The 17,058-nt window shown below is 42.5% G+C and overlaps 1 protein-coding gene across 1 annotated transcript in view; it reads right to left on the minus strand.

Moving 5' to 3' along the window:
* Positions 1-17,058, minus strand: part of CTNNBL1 (catenin beta like 1) — a gene marked incomplete at both ends in the record, with an annotated part of 186,229 nt that overhangs the window by 90,395 nt on the left and 78,776 nt on the right. Inside the window, 2 exons of the mRNA XM_080716304.1 lie at positions 13,018-13,109; positions 15,911-16,004. Of these exons, the coding sequence (XP_080572430.1) occupies positions 13,018-13,109; positions 15,911-16,004 (186 nt within the window). The remainder of the gene's footprint in view (positions 1-13,017; positions 13,110-15,910; positions 16,005-17,058) is intronic.

Raw genomic sequence — 17,058 nt, forward strand, 5'->3', positions numbered from 1 at the left:
CCACTAGAACAATAGCCTTTTGTGGTGCCAAGGCCTCTTACCCTTTATTTGATTTTATAAATTCTTATCTCCAAATTAGAAAGAAGTTTTCCTTTTCCTTTCAATAAAATATTTATTGGTACCTATTAAATGCAAGACACAGAACTAAGCATAACATTAAACAGGCAAATTAGACCTGAACCCTGCCCACTATTAGGGTATTTAAAAATATCAAAATGATGGGAGGTGGAGACAGGAAGATCGCGCAAGTTCAAAGCCAGCTACGCTGGCTTAAGATACCCCTTTCCAAATAAAAATATAAAATAGGTCTGGGAGTGTAGCCCAGAGGTAGAAGGGCTTCCAGGAACCCCAGTACACTAAAAAAAAAAAAAAAAAAAAAAAAAAATCAAAATGAATTCAAATTCTTTTTATTAAGTAGTACAGTCATATTTTGTTTTTGTTTTGTTTTTTTAAAGAGGGATAGGGGTGTGAGGTGCATGTACATTTGACCTACATGCCACCAAGTCTACAGCTCCCAAACTGCATGCTGAGATAAAAGGGGTACCATTTTGAATCCGCCACAAGATCAAGAAAAGCATTGTGACACTTGACAGCTACTGGGCACGGCACTAACTACTAGCTTACGGTACTTTTCTTGGGACAACATGTCTTGACGGAGGTAGGTTTTGGTGGTTGAGTGGTAAAAAAAATGCTATGTGAAAATCAATGTGGACAGGAATGAAAGTAGTGGTGTTGAATCTGATGCCAAGATTTGGGGGTTGTGTGGTACCCAAAAGGTGTGTCCTCATCCCACTAAGAACTGGCATTTAAGAATGAAGTACAGCCGGGTGTGGTGGCGCACGCTTGTAATCCCTGCGCTCGGGAGGCAGAGGAGACAGGAGGATCGCGCAGGTTTGAAGCCAGCTGCGCTGGCTTAAGAGACCCTGTTTCCAAATAAAAAATATAAAAATAGGTCTGGGAGTGTAACCCGGAGAAGGGTTCCATCCCCAGTAGCACCAATATAAATAAATAAAAAATAAAATAAAATAAAAGGGCTAGAGGTATAGTGTGAAGATAGAATGCCCCTGTACTCAATCCCCAGCACCATACACACACACACACACACACACACACACACACACACACACACATATATATATATAGAGAGAGAAATAAAAATATTTTTCTTTCAATCTGTCTTTTCAAATAGCTACTAAATTGTTAGGATCTTTTGGATGTAACTACATAGAGGAGATTGGTAGGCACTTTTTGGCACGGAGGCACTGGGAAAAAAAATTACTGAGACACTAAAAGCATTGCGAGTAGGAGTCTAGGACCCAAGTAACATTTTTGGCATTTTCCTCATCTATAAAATGGAAATTTAAAAAGAGTATTCTTTAAGAGAGTCACTATCAGAATTAAACAAGGGACTTCCGGGAAGATGGCGACCGAGAAAAGCGGGGCTTAAGAGCCCCGCTAACAACCAATCTCCATTACCACAAAATCAGTGCCGTTCATAGCCAGAAAACACCATCACCAGAGAAACAAAAAAATCACCAGGCTCCAGAGAGAAAGTGGACTGAGAACAGAACTCAGAGCCACAGAGGAGATACACCGGCCTCACGCCCGAGGACGCGGCAGCAGCGCCATACTGCCGGCAGCAGCAGCAACTTCCCCGGACGGCTACAGCAAGCCGAGGTGAGCCGCTGCGGGACAGCCAGGCGGGATTTCTCGCCGCAGGTAAAATCTAAAGCTCCCAGTGGCTGAGCTCAGCACAAGCTGCAGGGATTCAGAGTGAAAATCAAAACCAAGAAGAAATACGCCAGCCTCACGGCCAAGGGCATAGCAGCGGCGCCATATTGCCACCGGCGGCAGCAGCAGAGAATTCACCGAATCCAGTACAGCTACATCTGCGTACTCAAGAACAGTGAGTCAAATTGCGGGCCACAGAGGAGAAATCCCAGTACTGTACTCCCTGGGACTTGACCCAGTGGGGGAGGGGCGGTGGCAGAGATATCACACCATAGTAGAACGTGCAACCTGGCACCCCCCACAGTCTAAAGCAGCCTCTATCGACTCTCTGGGTCGGAGACTCTGTGATACAACCCAGTAAAGGAGTAGTGGGGTCTGAGATACTACTGACTCGAGATCCAGAACACCTTAAGTGAAGTCATAGTGACCCAAGGGAAGAACCCAGAGAAGGCACAAACTTCCGAAATCATGGGAAAGAGGAATAATACTGGAGCAATGAATGCCCACAACCCCACAACATCAGAACCCGATAAAACAGAAATTCAGAGGTTTCTAGAAGATCAAATCAGGAAAATAACTGTAGAAATAATAGAGGTGCTTCGAAAAGAACTCAGAGAGAGCCAAAAAGAGATAAAGGATGCAATTAATGAAGTAAAGGCCTCAATTCAAAGTACAAACAACCGATTAGACAACATGGAGAACAGAATCTCGCTCTTAGAAGATGATCATTCCAAAAATGAATGCATAGTTTCTATTCTAGGAAAAAATATCCGACAGCAGGAATCTGATATTGAAGAAATATGGGCCCATTTTAAGAGAGCTAACCTAAGAATAATTGGAATAGAGGAAGGAAAAGAAAGGGAAACCAAAGGGATCAACAATCTCTTCAAGGAAGTAATAGCAGAAAATTTTCCAAACATAGAGCAAGAGGTCGATACACAGGTCCAGGAAACTTATAGAACTCCCTTTAGACAGGATCGGAGAAGAGGATCCCCACGCCACATAATTGTCAAAATGACCACTGTGGAAGCCAAGCAGAGAATCTTAAAGGCAACAAAAACAAAGGGCCAAGTGACATTCAGAGGCAAACCGATTAGAATCACTCCAGACTTCCCAAACCAAGTCATGAGAGCCAGAAGGGCTTGGAGTAACATATTCCAAACTCTGAAAGAAAACAACTTCCAGCCAAAAATTTCCTACCCAGCAAAACTTTCTATCAAATTAGATGGAGAAATAAGAAGCTTCCATGACAAACAGAAACTGAAGGAATTTATGTCTTCAAAACCAGCGCTAGAGAAAATACTCAAAGAGATTAACTACAAAGAAGAAATAGGTAACACACAACAGAACAAGAGAAACAAGAGTTTCCATCCAACAGACAACTAAGATTGGTTATCTGTGGAGATTCATTACTTATGTTAGTCTTTTACCTATCTCTAAATGGTATTGTTTGCCTTTATTGTTGTTAATTTTTAGGATTTCTAGTTGGAATATTAATATACCTTCAGATATAGCATTTGGAAATATTTTATCCCATTCTATTAGTAACTGTTAACTCTGTTTACATTGTCTTTGGATATACAATATTTTTTTTATTTTTTAGGGAGTTTTTATACTCTTCTGTTGCCTGTGCCATTGAAATCATATCCAAGAAATCACTGCCAATTTCAATGTTGTGAGGTTTTATAACCCAGATTTTCTTCTAAAAGTTTATAGTCTTAAGATTTATATTTAGGTCTTTTATCTATTTTGAGTTAATATTTGTATATGGGATTAGGTAAGGGTCCAACTTTATTCTTTTCCATGTAATTATTATTTTTCAACAATATTTAGTTAAAAGATTATTATTTCTACCACCAAATGTTCGTGGAAACCTTGTCAAAAATAACTTGACAATATAGGGAAGAATTTAGCTCTAGGCTTTTATTTAACTCCAATGGTTTATATATCTGCCTTTAGAATAGTACTACACTGTTTCAATTATTGTAGCTTTATATGGTTTGAAATCAGAAAATATATATCTTCTAGCTTTGTTCTTTTTCAAGATCATCTTGGGTATCTAGAGTCCATATTCCATATTAGGATAGATTTTTTTTCTGAAAAATAAATATATAAATATATGATAGTTTCACCTAAAAAAAATAGAAAAAAATATTCTCTGGTAAGAAAGAAAGTAAAAAGAAATATTGAAATGTTATCTTTAAGTCATCAAAAGCTTGGTATCAGACAAATGAAACTGTTATGTGAGATTATCATTTTTAATTTTGGATAAATTGCTATAATACTAGATGTCAACCACTAAGTCAAGCATGGGAGGGACGGATGGGGAGAGAATGGGGTGGGGATCAGGTGGGGGCTGACTGGGCGATGTGTGCATGTATGTCTACAAAAGTTTGTATCCCACTATGATGTATGAATACAGTGCAACAATAAAAAATAAAATTAAAAAAAATTTATAGAAGCTGCTAAGTGAACCAAGTGAGGGTGATTTTAATAAAGAATAGAAAAGTAAAAAAAAAAAGAATTAAACAAGAATATCAAAGACCTAACATACAGTAGTTTTCCTGATGACTAGAGTCAGAAATATCAGAGTCAGAATCTCAGCTTTAATGATTACCAATGATGTGATCATCACCAAATTACTCTTGCCCTCGAATCCACTTTCTCTTGTTATAGTATCTTCTTCATGAGGTGGCTGCATTAAATACTAGAACTCCACTTAACAGAGGAGTTCTTCTCCACTGAGGAGTCCAAGTCCCCCAGACTTGTCACCTACAGCTTCTGGTGTCTGATACAATAAGGAGCTGCCAACTTGCTCAAAGTAAAACCTTAAAAACCAAAGTAATATTTTCATCACTTTTTTCTTAAGAAAAATTTTGACTGAAAATCCAATCGGGAAATTCCCGACACAGAGCCTTACAACGCTTCAGAACCTGAGCCTACACAGCAGGCAGGAGCCTGGAGCCCGGGCCAGTAGGGGAAGCCAGGTTTCACTCCACCAGCCTGTCCACCTGCTTCTACAGGGTGGGGTGAGGCATTTCCCTGTGATTACTTCTTCATCTGTAGTCTAGGGCATGCTGCATGCTCTAAGCAGAGTTGTTCATGAGGGTTACAAATATGTATGTAAAAACCTAGAAAAACATCTCCCATGTAGTGGGCAGTGAAAACGTGAAACACTATTAAATGGGGGAGAGGTCTATTGGTGATAACAACCAATATCTGGTAGAAAAGAATAAAAGGAAGTAGGCCAGGTGGAGAGGAAAGAGAGTTATCTTTCATGTCTAGCCAAAGACAAAACTTACAAAGGACATTTTATTTCTGTTTAAACCTTAGTCATGGATTACACAACACCAAACTGCCAAATTATAGACATTTTATCAGAATTGGGAGAAAAGAGAATTCCATTAGCAGGGAGAGTCTCTTGGTTTTTGCAGAGTTAACCGGCGGGACTTGGAGCTGGGAGGGCTCTTCTCCATCCAGGAGCCTGGTGATCCTAAATCTCTCAGCTGTCAGAGCAATTATAGAGCCAAACACGGGTTTGTACCCAGCATGCACCAGCCTTGAGAGAATTAAACTTCACCTTTGTGGGAGCTGCTGCTTTTTTGGAAAGTACAAAACAATTATGCTACCACCTGCAGCCAGAAGCTATAGATGATGTCTGCAGCTCACCTCCGGTACCTGGAACACATGGGGCAGGTCCAGACACATCTACCGCCCTGTGTAACTGTCAGGACAGACTGGGCCCTGCAGAATCACGACCTCTGGCCACCAGGGGCCAGGGACATTTGCTTCAGCCCGTCGTACATGGCGTATGACTTAACCGATTCTCAATTCATTCATACAGGCTGAATGCAGCAACTGTTTAACTGGGAAACAAGCGGAATCCCTAATTTTGTTTCTTTAAAAAAGAAAAATAAAACTTCTGGTCTTGGTGTCGCTTTCAATAGTGCATAATATCCTAATTAATTTGCATTCCCCACTTCAAAAAATGACCTGTGATGCAGTGGCTCTCCCACTGGTTATCTGCTTACCTGCTAATCCGTTTAATGCAGTCATCTGCAATAGGTTTTATCCTCATTAGAACAAATTAGTGAGGTTTCATCTGGTGGATGAAAACTCCATGAATCTCTCTATATACTGGGCATAGAGAGGCTATACTGGGTACAGCCAGGCTACCAGTTCAAAAGGGAGAAATCCAAAATGACAGGGCCTGTCATCAGAATACCACTTACTTAAGAATTACTCAGGATTACTGAACAAGTAGGGGATAATCAATCACAGTAAGGTTTTATCCAGCAATCTAAACACGACCACTCTGGAACCTTGGTTCCCAGACTTTGGCTCCCAGCAGAATCACAGTAGGGCTTGTAAAAACTCAGGTTGTAGCTGGGCTTAGTGGTACATGCCTGTAATCCCAGTACTTGGGAGGCTGAGACAGGAAGATTGAGAGTTCAAGGCCAGCATCACAACTTAACGAGGCTGTCAGCAACTTTAGCAAGCTCCTGTTTCAAAATAATAAAATAGGGCTGTGGGTGTAGATAGGAAGCAGAATGCAATACCACAAAAACAGAACAGGTTGCTGGGTTTCAGTATGCTCAGAAGGCTCAGTGGCTCTGGGGGCTCAACACTTTCTAACAAAGTTGTCAGGTGAGGCTGAGGCTAATGGCTGGAAACCACATTTTGAGGACTTACTCTTTCTTATGACATTTATAGGTATTTGGTCGAAAGAAAAAACACGTAACAATTAAGCCTATCAGGTGATGAAGTTACCTCCACTTTATAAAGAAAAGGTGCTTCATGAGGGGGCCACACTGTTAAGAGTACACACTAGAACACAGATCTGCCGGGTGTGGTGGCAAACGCTTGTAATCCCAGCATTTGGGAGGCTGAGACTGGAGGATCGCGGTTCATGGACAGCCTCAGCTACTCAGTGAGGCCCTCTGCAACTCAGTGAGACCAGGTTTCAAAAGAAAGAATAAAAAATAGGGCAGGGGGTGTAGCTCGGAGGTCGAATGCCCCTGGGTTCCACCCCCAGACCCACAAAAAAAGAAAGGAAGAAATAAGGAAGGAAAGAAAGAAAGAAAGAAAGAAAGAAAGAAAGAAAGAAAATGCAGATTTACTAAGTCCCACAAAGAAACCATTAGGAAAACAAAGGGGCTGATTTTCTGAAAAGAAAGAGGGCATTAGAGGCTGAGAGCAAAGCAGTGCTAGGGAAAGGTGCAGACACAGCGCATGGGTGTGGGCAAGGCATGGGTATCTGCAGGTCTCAACTTCTGTCCACAATGGAATGTACAAATTTCCTTTCAGAAGATGGCGACGGAGAAAAGTGGCGCTTACGAGCCCCACTAACAACCAATCTCTATTACCACAAAATCAGCGCCCTTAATAGCCAGAAAACACCATCAGCAGAGAAACAAAAAATGTAAATACAAGGGACAAAGAAAAAGAGTGCTGGAAAAACAAGACACCAGAAAGAAACCAGACCAAAGTTCTGCGGCCAGAGCCGTGGCGCGGGCGCCATCTTCCCTTGCAGCACCAGGGCCCAGAGAGGAGGGGACTCAGAACGGAGCTCAGAACCAGAGAGGAGATACGCTGGCCTCACAGCTGAGGATGCGGCAGCAGCACCATACTGCTGGCAGCAGCAGCAAGCTCACCGGACGGCTCCAGACCAACACACTCAACAGCGCACCAGGCTCCAGAAAGGAGCGGCGGACAGCAAGCCGAGGTGAGTGGCTGCGGAACAGACGGGCGGAACTCGGCAGATTTTTCGGCGCAGGGAGCATCTGAAGCTCCCAGGGGCTGGACTCAGCACACCCTGCAGGGACTCAGAGCGGAGCTCAAAACCAGAGAAGAAATACGCCAGCCTCACGGCCGAGGGCGTGGCAGTGGTGTCATATTGTCACGGCGGCAGCAGCAGCAAATTCACCGAGTCCACTACAGCTCCATCAGTGCACTCAACAACAGTGAGTCAAATTGTGGCCTCTAGAGGAGAAATCCCAGTACTGCACTCCCAGGGACGTGACCCAGTGGGGGAGTGGCAGTGGCAGAGATATCACACCATAGTCACAAATCCCTGTAGGAGAACGCCCAACTTGACACCCTCATGGTCTAAAGCAGTCTCGATTGACTCCCTGGGTCTGAGACTTTGCGATACAACCCAGTAAAGGAGTAGTGGTGACTGAGATACCACAGACTCGAGATCCAGAGCACCTTAAGTGAAGTCATAGTGACCCAGGGAAGAACCCAGAGAAGGCACAAACTTCCAAAATCATGGGAAAGAGGAAAAACAATGGAGCAATGAATGCCCACAACCCCACAACATCAGAACCTGATAAAACAGAAATTCAGAGGTTTCTAGAAGATCAAATCAGGAAAATAACTGTAGAAATAATAGAGGAGTTTCGAAAAGAATTCAGAGAGAGCCAAAAAGTGATAAAGGATGCAATTAATGAAGAAAAGGCCTCAATGCAAATATAAACAACCGATTAGACCACATGGAGAATAGAATCTCTCTCCTAGATGAGCACTCCAAAAATGAACGCATTGTTTCTAAATTAGAAAAAAAATCCGACAGCAGGAATCTGACATTGAAGAAATATGGGCCCATTTTAAGAGAGCTAACCTAAGAATACTGGAATAGAGGAGGGAAAAATGGTGAAACCAAAGGGATCAACAATCACTTCAAGGAAGTAATAGCAGAAAATTTTCCAAACATAGAGCAAGAGGTCGATACACAGGTCCAGGAAACTTATAGAACTCCCTTTAGACAGGATCGGAGATGAGGATCCCCACGCCACATAATTGTCAAAATGACCACTGTGGAAGCCAAGCAGAGAATCTTAAAGGCAACAAAAACAAAGGGCCAAGTGACATTCAGAGGCAAACCGATTAGAATCACTCCAGACTTCCCAAACCAAGTCATGAGAGCCAGAAGGGCTTGGAGTAACATATTCCAAACTCTGAAAGAAAACAACTTCCAGCCAAAAATTTCCTACCCAGCAAAACTTTCTATCAAATTAGATGGAGAAATAAGAAGCTTCCATGACAAACAGAAACTGAAGGAATTTATGTCTTCAAAACCAGCGCTAGAGAAAATACTCAAAGAGATTAACTACAAAGAAGAAATAGGTAACACACAACAGAACTAGAGAAACAAGATTTTCTATCCAACAGACAACTAAGACTGGTTATCTGTGGAGATTCATTACTTATGTTAGTCTTTTACCTATCTCTAAATGGTATTGTTTGCCTTTATTGTTGTTAATTTTTAGGATTTCTAGTTGGAATATTAATATACCTTCAGATATAGCAATTGGAAATATTTTATCCCATTCTCTTAGTAACTGTTAACTCTGTTTACGTTTTCTTTGGATATACAATATTTTTTTTTATTTTTTAGGGAGTTTTTATACCCTTCTGTTGCCTGTGCCATTGAAATCATATCCAAGAAATCACTGCCAATTTCAATGTTGTGAGGTTTTATGACCCAGATTTTCTTCTAAAAGTTTATAGTCTTAAGATTTATATTTAGGTCTTTTATCTATTTTGAGTTAATATTTGTATATGGGATTAGGTAAGGGTCCAATTTTATTCTTTTTCACGTAATTATTATTTTCAACAATATTTAGTGAAAAGTTTATTATTTCTACCACCAAATGTTCATGGAAACCTTTCAAAAATAACTTGACAATATATGGAAGAATTTATCTCTAGGCTTTTATTGAACTCCAATAGTTTATATATCTGCCTTTATAACAGTAGTACAGTTTCAATTATTGTAGCTTTGTAAGGTTGAAATCAGAAAATATATATCTTCTAGCTTTGTTCTTTTTCTAGATTGTTTTGGGTATCTAGAGTCCATATTTCATATTAGGATAGATTTTTCTGAAAAATAAATAAATAAACAAACAAATAAATAAGTAAATAAATAAATAAATGTATGATAGTTTCACCTTAAAATAAAAAGAAAAAAATATCCTCTGGTAAGAAAGAAAGCAAAAAGAAATATTGAAATGTTATCTTTAAGTCATCAAAAGCTTGGTATCAGACAAATGAAGCTGTTATGTGGATTATCATTGTTAATTTTGGATAAACTGCTATAATACTAGATGTCAACCACTAAGCCAAGCATGGGAAGGAGGGATGGGGAGGGAACAGGGTGGGGATTGTGTAGGGGCTAACTGGGCGATGTGTGCATGTATGTCTACAAAAGTTTTTTTTTTTTTTTATCCCATTAAGATGTATGAGTATAGTGCACCAATAAAAAAAAAATTCTTTTCAGTTCTGAAAACGAAGAGGGCCATGTGGAGGAGTAGGGATTTAAGCTGTCTCACTAAGACTGTATATAATTTAGAAATAGAGAAGGAAGAAAGGAGTTATGCCATAAAAAAGTTTGATATTTGCAGAGTGAGGGATAGGTATGAGTTATCTAATAAATAACAAAGGCCAATGTTGCAAAACTGAGAAATGAAGAGGTTAGACTAGGCCAGGTTAGGGGCCTTACAAGCAGGCAGAGAAAGTGAGTTCTGAGGGAGGGGCAACAGCATAACCACAGGTGGGTTCTTCTACACGAATGGCAACTAAAAATGGAGTGTTATCAGTGACGAGACCAGTGACTCTCAGTGAGGCCATAGATATGATCACATGCAGGAACTACACCCACAGTACAGACTGAGGCAGTAGACTGAGGTTGGACTGCAGGAATCTGCAGTATTTTGAAGTTCCACCAAACTGGGTGTGGTGGTGCACTGCTATAATCCCAGTATTTGGGAGGTAGAGAGAGGATGATTGCAGGTTCAAGGATAGCCTCAGCAAGTAGAGAGACTCATCAACCTAGCAAGACCTTGTTTCAAAAAAATGATATAGGGCTGGGCGTGTAGATCAGAGGTAGAAAGCCCCTGAGTTCAATCCCCAGTACACAAACAAACAAATTATAAATTTAAAAAAATTCTACTAGTGATTTTAACACAAGCCCCCGCTGAAACCCATGGCTGTAGAGATCTTTATAATCCAACAGCATTAGCACGTTTGGTCCTCACAACAGCCCGTGAGATGGGAAGGGCAGGGAATATGATCCCTATTTTTCAAAGGAGAAAACAGGCCGGACAAGTGAAGGAACCAATGTCCAAGTCACACAGCTCACCAGGGAGCAGGGGCCTGGGTGCAGCAGCCACGCTGCCTCCCAGGATGCAGATGCAGCTGAAGACCACAGCAAGCTTCCCCAGAACTGAGGAGTAAGAGCAAGACACTGCTTTTGGAGACAGGCCTCTTGCTGGCCTCGCCCTGAAGCTGGACTTTCATTAACATTCTGGGCAACACAGGACTGTTCTAAGGGAATGTTCTTACTAGTAACATAACCAAATAGCATCTTAATGTTTAAATACCCTGAAACCTTGAAAATCAATGTGGCAGCAGTGTGGCTATTTGTGTCCCAAGGATTACACAAGCACTGTGCCTAGAAGACCTGAGTCAATAGCTTGCTAAGTATCAAATGGGTCTCTTTATTACTCTGGTAAGGGTAAAGGAATCCAAGCAAAACACCAAAGGCCTCAATTTCTATTCCTATGTAACCAATTTCTCCCCCCTCAAAAAATAAGAGACTGGCAAGGTTCAATATCTAAGAACAATTTGTACTGACCTCGCAGAGACAAAAACAAGGCAGGTCCCTGCTCACTGTATCTATTTAACTTGGTTTCTACTTCCACTCCTCACTCCCAAAATGCCTCAAGGCTTTGGAGAACAAAAATATGTTAAATGCTGAGAAAAGAAGAAACTGAGTTGTGAGGAGATGTGAAGAAAATCACAGGAGGAAACAAACAGTTCTGAAACCAAAGGAGTCCAGACCTGGAGAGGACGTCAACAGGAAGCTCAAAGATGCCTGAGTATGCTGGGCGTAGGGGCCATGCTCATAATCCCAAATACTTGGGAGGCTAAAACAGGAGGATAGCAGGTGTCTTGCCAGCCTCAACCTCAGCAACTTAGCGGGGCCCTCTGCAAATTATTGAGATCCTGTTTCAAAGTAAACAAACAAATAAACAAAAAACAAAGAAATATATATATATATATATAGATAGATAGATAGATAGATAGATAGATAGATGGATGGCGAGGATATAGCTCAGAAGTAGAATGCCCCTGGGTTCAATCCCCAGTACCACCACCAAAATGAAAGAAAATAAAAAGATATCCACGCATGAATTAGCCACCCGTTGAGTGAGAGACTGGAAGGAAATGGGTGGGTCTACAGGGACTCAGAGCTCTGCCAGGCAGATATGCCTGCACCCACAGTCAAGGCACACGTTACACAAGTGTATACTTCAGAATCAGCGGGACCCAACGGTTAAGCAAGCTGTTCAAAACTGCCTCCAAGAGACTCTGGAAGAGTGCCTGTGACCTTCTTTCTCCTTATTTGCTGTACAGGGCAGTATTAATGGTGAAAGAGATGATCAAGACTATGCTGTGGAGATGAAAGGATGACAACCCAACAGAAATACAGACAAAGGATATGAACACGAAGCTAAAAGATGGATACAACTGTCTAATAAAGATTACACGAAGCCAATACTTTACTTGATTTTAAAATCCCAAATCAAAATAACAATTCAAATTTCACTTATCAAATTAACAAAACCTTTGGCTTGACAGTATGCAGTATTGTTAGGGGTCACTGGAAACACATTCTGAAACCAGAATTCTGAACTTGTCCCCTATAAAGGCTGCCCGTTTCTAAGATTCAGATATTTAGAACGGACAACCTTTAGAGGGAATAATTTTGTAACACCACCAAAAACGGTAATGTGCTTACACTATCAATTCACTTTTAAAAATTTATCCCTCAGAAAAGCTGAGGCAAATGTGACAAAAAAGAGTGTGTATATACATGAAGATTTTCACTGTGGCACAGGCAAAAGCTTGTAAAGAGGGCAATGGCTAAAGTGAGTGCATCTATATAACAGAATGCTAGACAACCATTAGTTCAGTGAAGAAACAACTGTCATAAGAAAACATTATCTAATTCTGTTTGTAAAATACACATACATCACTCTTGCCTATACATGTACGGGAAATTTCTAGACAAATAGATGTGATACTATTAACAGAGGTTGCCTCTGGGAAGTAAAAAGGAATCTTAAAAATAAAGATAAGCAAAGAGGCAAGTGGTACCAGAGTCTTCCCAAACTAGATTTTCCCCTAGGTTCAGAGAAAAAAACCTCTTCTATCAATAACCCAGCATCAAGCACCCAGAGCATGGAGGGTTCGAGAGGCAGCATCCCAAAGCCCACTCACCTTTAGCCTCTTCAGCAGCCACTGCAAGAGCCCCTGCTGGGCGGCCTCCGTGCACATCTCTGGCCGGAACTCAGCCATGTTTTCCACGATAGCTACAGGGAGACAGACACCAGGCATTGGCAAGGGCAGCTCTGCTCCCGCCTGCAACCAGCTGTGTTCCCATGACAGGCATCTCTTTCCCTTCCCTCATCCCCGCATTCTTCCTTCCAGCCAGGTGCCGCAGTCATTTCCAGATTAACCAGGGGGAAGCAGTAGCTTTTTCCATCAAGTTATGTTACAAGTAAAAGTCACAGCTGAAAATGATAAAATGATGGAATTCACAAAAGGGATAAGTGATAGTTTTCCTGTGCTAATAGGACCAACACAAGAGCAGAGGACACAGAAGGGTGAATGTCTGCCTAGGAAGGCCCACTCAGGCCCAGAGACCTAACTAAAGACAGATGCGGCTAGGCAGGAACCTCAGGAAAAATTCAGGGGGTGGGGAATGCAGCCTCTCTTCCCCAATTCATTTCAGTCCTCTTTTTTCACATCGTGTGGAAACAAGAACATTGCCGGGGAGGCAAGCAAAATCTTCTTAATTGAACAAAATGATGTTCACAGAGGGGAAAGGCCACGCTGGCAGAGGTAGCTGCCAGGTACAGGGAAGCAAATAATGGGCCCTGCTATCATCTACAATAGCCAAAGTGTTGGTTAATAGAAAAATTAAAAATTAGGAGGCAAAAAAGGTACTGTATAGCTGTGATATATGAAAAAGGGAGTAAAAAAATCTCTACAGTCCTTAATGTACCAAATCTTTTGTTTCCTTCAGGGCCCCTTTTGCTTTACACCTTCCACTATTACTATCACAAGCAGACACAGCTCTGCATTCCCCAAGCACGATGCCCAGAGCACTCTGGGTGTGAATTTGAAGGAGAAAGGGTAAAGAAAGCCCCACACCCCAGCCTTTCTCACTCCTCTGCCCACACTGGCCTCGCCAACCACAGGTGAAGAAAGGCAGGCTCCCTGGGAGACACTGAACTGCGGGCACAGAGCAGAAGCCAGGGGAGCCCGAGACTTGAGATCACTGCACTCTCCTCCATCCCCTTCTCACACTTTTAAGATAATCAACTCATTCATTCTAATCTCCTATGACTCTATCAGGCTCTTCTGCTTAACTTAAGATGGCTTCCTCTTGCTCACTGGGGAAAAAGTCAAACTTCTTGTCGTGGTTTACAAAGTCTTCCAAAATCTGGACAAATCTACTCCAATCCCATCTCCCACCGCTCACACCTCCCGCTGCCACAGTACATCTCTGCTCTTTCCCAAAGCCCATGGCCATTCGTGATGTTGAAATGTCACAGCCCTACTTAGACCCTTCTTTGGAAAAGCATCTGCCTTCCTATTCGGCCCCAGTCAGTACCAGCTCCTCTCTGGCAGTCTGCAGACCCATTCTTGTCACTCCAATAGGGCCTTTCACTGATTGCTATTATACCACCCAGTGTAATCTTTCCTTTCTATCCAGACTTTCCCAGTCTGCCCTTAAGGAACAGAGCCATGCCCACTTCATCACCACCGACCCCAGGACCCAGCACAGTGCCTGACAAACATCAGGCACTCAATATGGAGATGGTGATGAATCTCCTGAACAGCTGGCGGATGACCAGGATGAAAACAGACAGGTTTCTGTAGACTGCCACACTGGTGATTTTTCCATCAGCCCAGATCCTTTTTATTAAGTCAGCTAAGATTTCTGATAAGCCTTAGATTCTGCAAAACCCAGCATTAGGCTAACAGATGGCAATGCCAAGTTCTGGCTCCAGACTCCAGCCAATCCCCAAATCACAGACTGTTTTGTTCTGCTCTTGCTCCCTGGGTGCCCATCTTCTTCCTACTTTATGATAATCCTCGTTGAAGAGAGTCTAGAACTACAAGAGAAATCTGTGGTAAACACAAAGAGCAGGGAGAAAATCTAATCATCAAAATTTCTGCTTCCACTGGGCCTCATTCATTTCTCGAGCTCTGCTTATAGAAATGTCACCTCTGGTTTTATAGGACAGGGACTAGTGATAAAGAGGACTACCCACAAGCACCATTTTAAATAGGCTATTGGTTTGGCAACTTTGCAAAAGGAAGGACTGAGGAGACTTGAGGAGGAGAAGAAAGAGTAGAAATACTGCAGAGGAATCCACTTAAATGTACATAAGACATGGGGGCAGCCAAGTTAGTGGCTATATTTCAACTCTGAGTTTATGTAGCAATCTACACATAGGAGAGAAAAAAACCTCACTAACTTTCTTTCAAGGAAAATGTCATTCCTCTGAATATACACAGTTGGCCAAAAGTTTGTAGCTCTCCTTCCACTGAAGAAAAATGATAAGAAAAACCAACACAAAAATGATTTAAAAAATTTAAATATAAGCCGAGTATGGTGGTACACATATATAATCCCAGTACATGGGAGGTTGAGACATGAGGATTGCTGGTTCAAGGCCAGCCTCAGCAACTTAGCAAGGCCCTCAACTTTGTGAGACCATGTTTCAAAATAAAAAATCAAAAAGGGCTGGGGTATAGCTCAAAGGTAGAATGCCTGAGTTCAAACCCCAGTGCCAATTAAATATATATGTGTTCTCCCCCCACCGCCCTTGAACAGATTTCGCCCTAACTTTTGAAAGCAAAGGCCTGCTATAAAGAGCCAACGTTCTTTGTCTTGGAAGTTTATCTACTTAGTGGATTTCTGTTTTTATTACCTGCAAGCCAAACCCAAACTGCAGTTATATGAAATGTACACACAGGTCTTCATTTCTGCAAAGGTGGTCTGGGTGCAGCGGGAAAGAAAACATCCCCATGTTGACTCGATTATGAACGAGGAAGAGAAACCAGCACCAACCCCCAAGACAGGCGCCCTTCCGCTCACCCAGAGTGTTATGGACGCCGTCCGCCTCCTCCCTCACAGACTCATCCAGGCGCTCCAGATTCTGCACCAACAGCGCTACCACCTGCCCGTCCACCTGCAGGTACAGGGAAGCAAAGGCAGAAGGGTAAGCATCGCAAACCAGTCTCCATGCACTGCCATTCTCATAAGCCTCCACTCTCTGAATGAGCGCCAGTGCGTGGTCAGCAACCTGCGGCTCACAGTGCTCCCGGCGCCGTGGTCTCTCGTGAGCCCTGGAGTGACCCTGAGGCAAGGCAGGGGCCGCATCATTACCCCTGAGGACCAACAAAGCTGACGCTGAGGAGACAAAGTAAAATTCAAGGTTACAAAGCTACTGAGTAACTGCCCTGGTGCCTGAACCTGGACCTTCAGGAACCAAGCGCGGGCCCTTTCCCCACCGCACTGGTACTTCCACACCTCCCCCAAGACTCCAGCCAAAGCCTGGTCAACAGTTCACTCAAGTCACAACACTCCAGACCATACCACCAGAGATGCTTAAGGGGGAAGGTTTTTCACACTTTGTACTGACCTCGTTTGAATCTAGCCCTGTACCCCCTCCCAATAACTGACTATTTAGAGTCAAACTCAAAACATCTTAATTTTCCACACCAAGATTTTATGAAACCATTACTTCTGAAGAATTTCTAGTTCCTTCTTAGAAAGAATATTAATGTGACAAAATGCCTTGTATATGGGTCACATATAACGCATGAAATAGCTACTGTTTCCCTTATTTAACTTGGTACACACATGTGGAGACACATAGTAAACCTGCAGTAGCCACATCATAAGCTGACACGCGAGTGGTTGATGACTTCACCAAGACCACGAGTGCCACTGAGCCGTGGCAGCAAAGGCAGGAGGCAGGTTTCCTTCTTCTTAGGATAAATAATGTGTTTCCTACTTCACATGACCCTCTGTGTACAATCTGTGTTCTGGGCAGACTGCCCTTGGGTAACCCCCAGGCATACCAGGGAGCGTAACCAAGGAAACCTCTGATTTCCTATCATCAAGCGGTGATTAGCATCGTGTAAGCGGGCAGCCAAAAAGATATGAGGTACTGCACACTTGTGGGCTATCCTCCTCCTCAGAACCTCGGTTTCCTTCCTCGCTTAGGAAATAGGGATAGG

Source organism: Muscardinus avellanarius (genome assembly GCF_963383645.1).
Source record: "Muscardinus avellanarius genome assembly, chromosome: 19".
NCBI lineage: Eukaryota > Metazoa > Chordata > Mammalia > Rodentia > Gliridae > Muscardinus > Muscardinus avellanarius.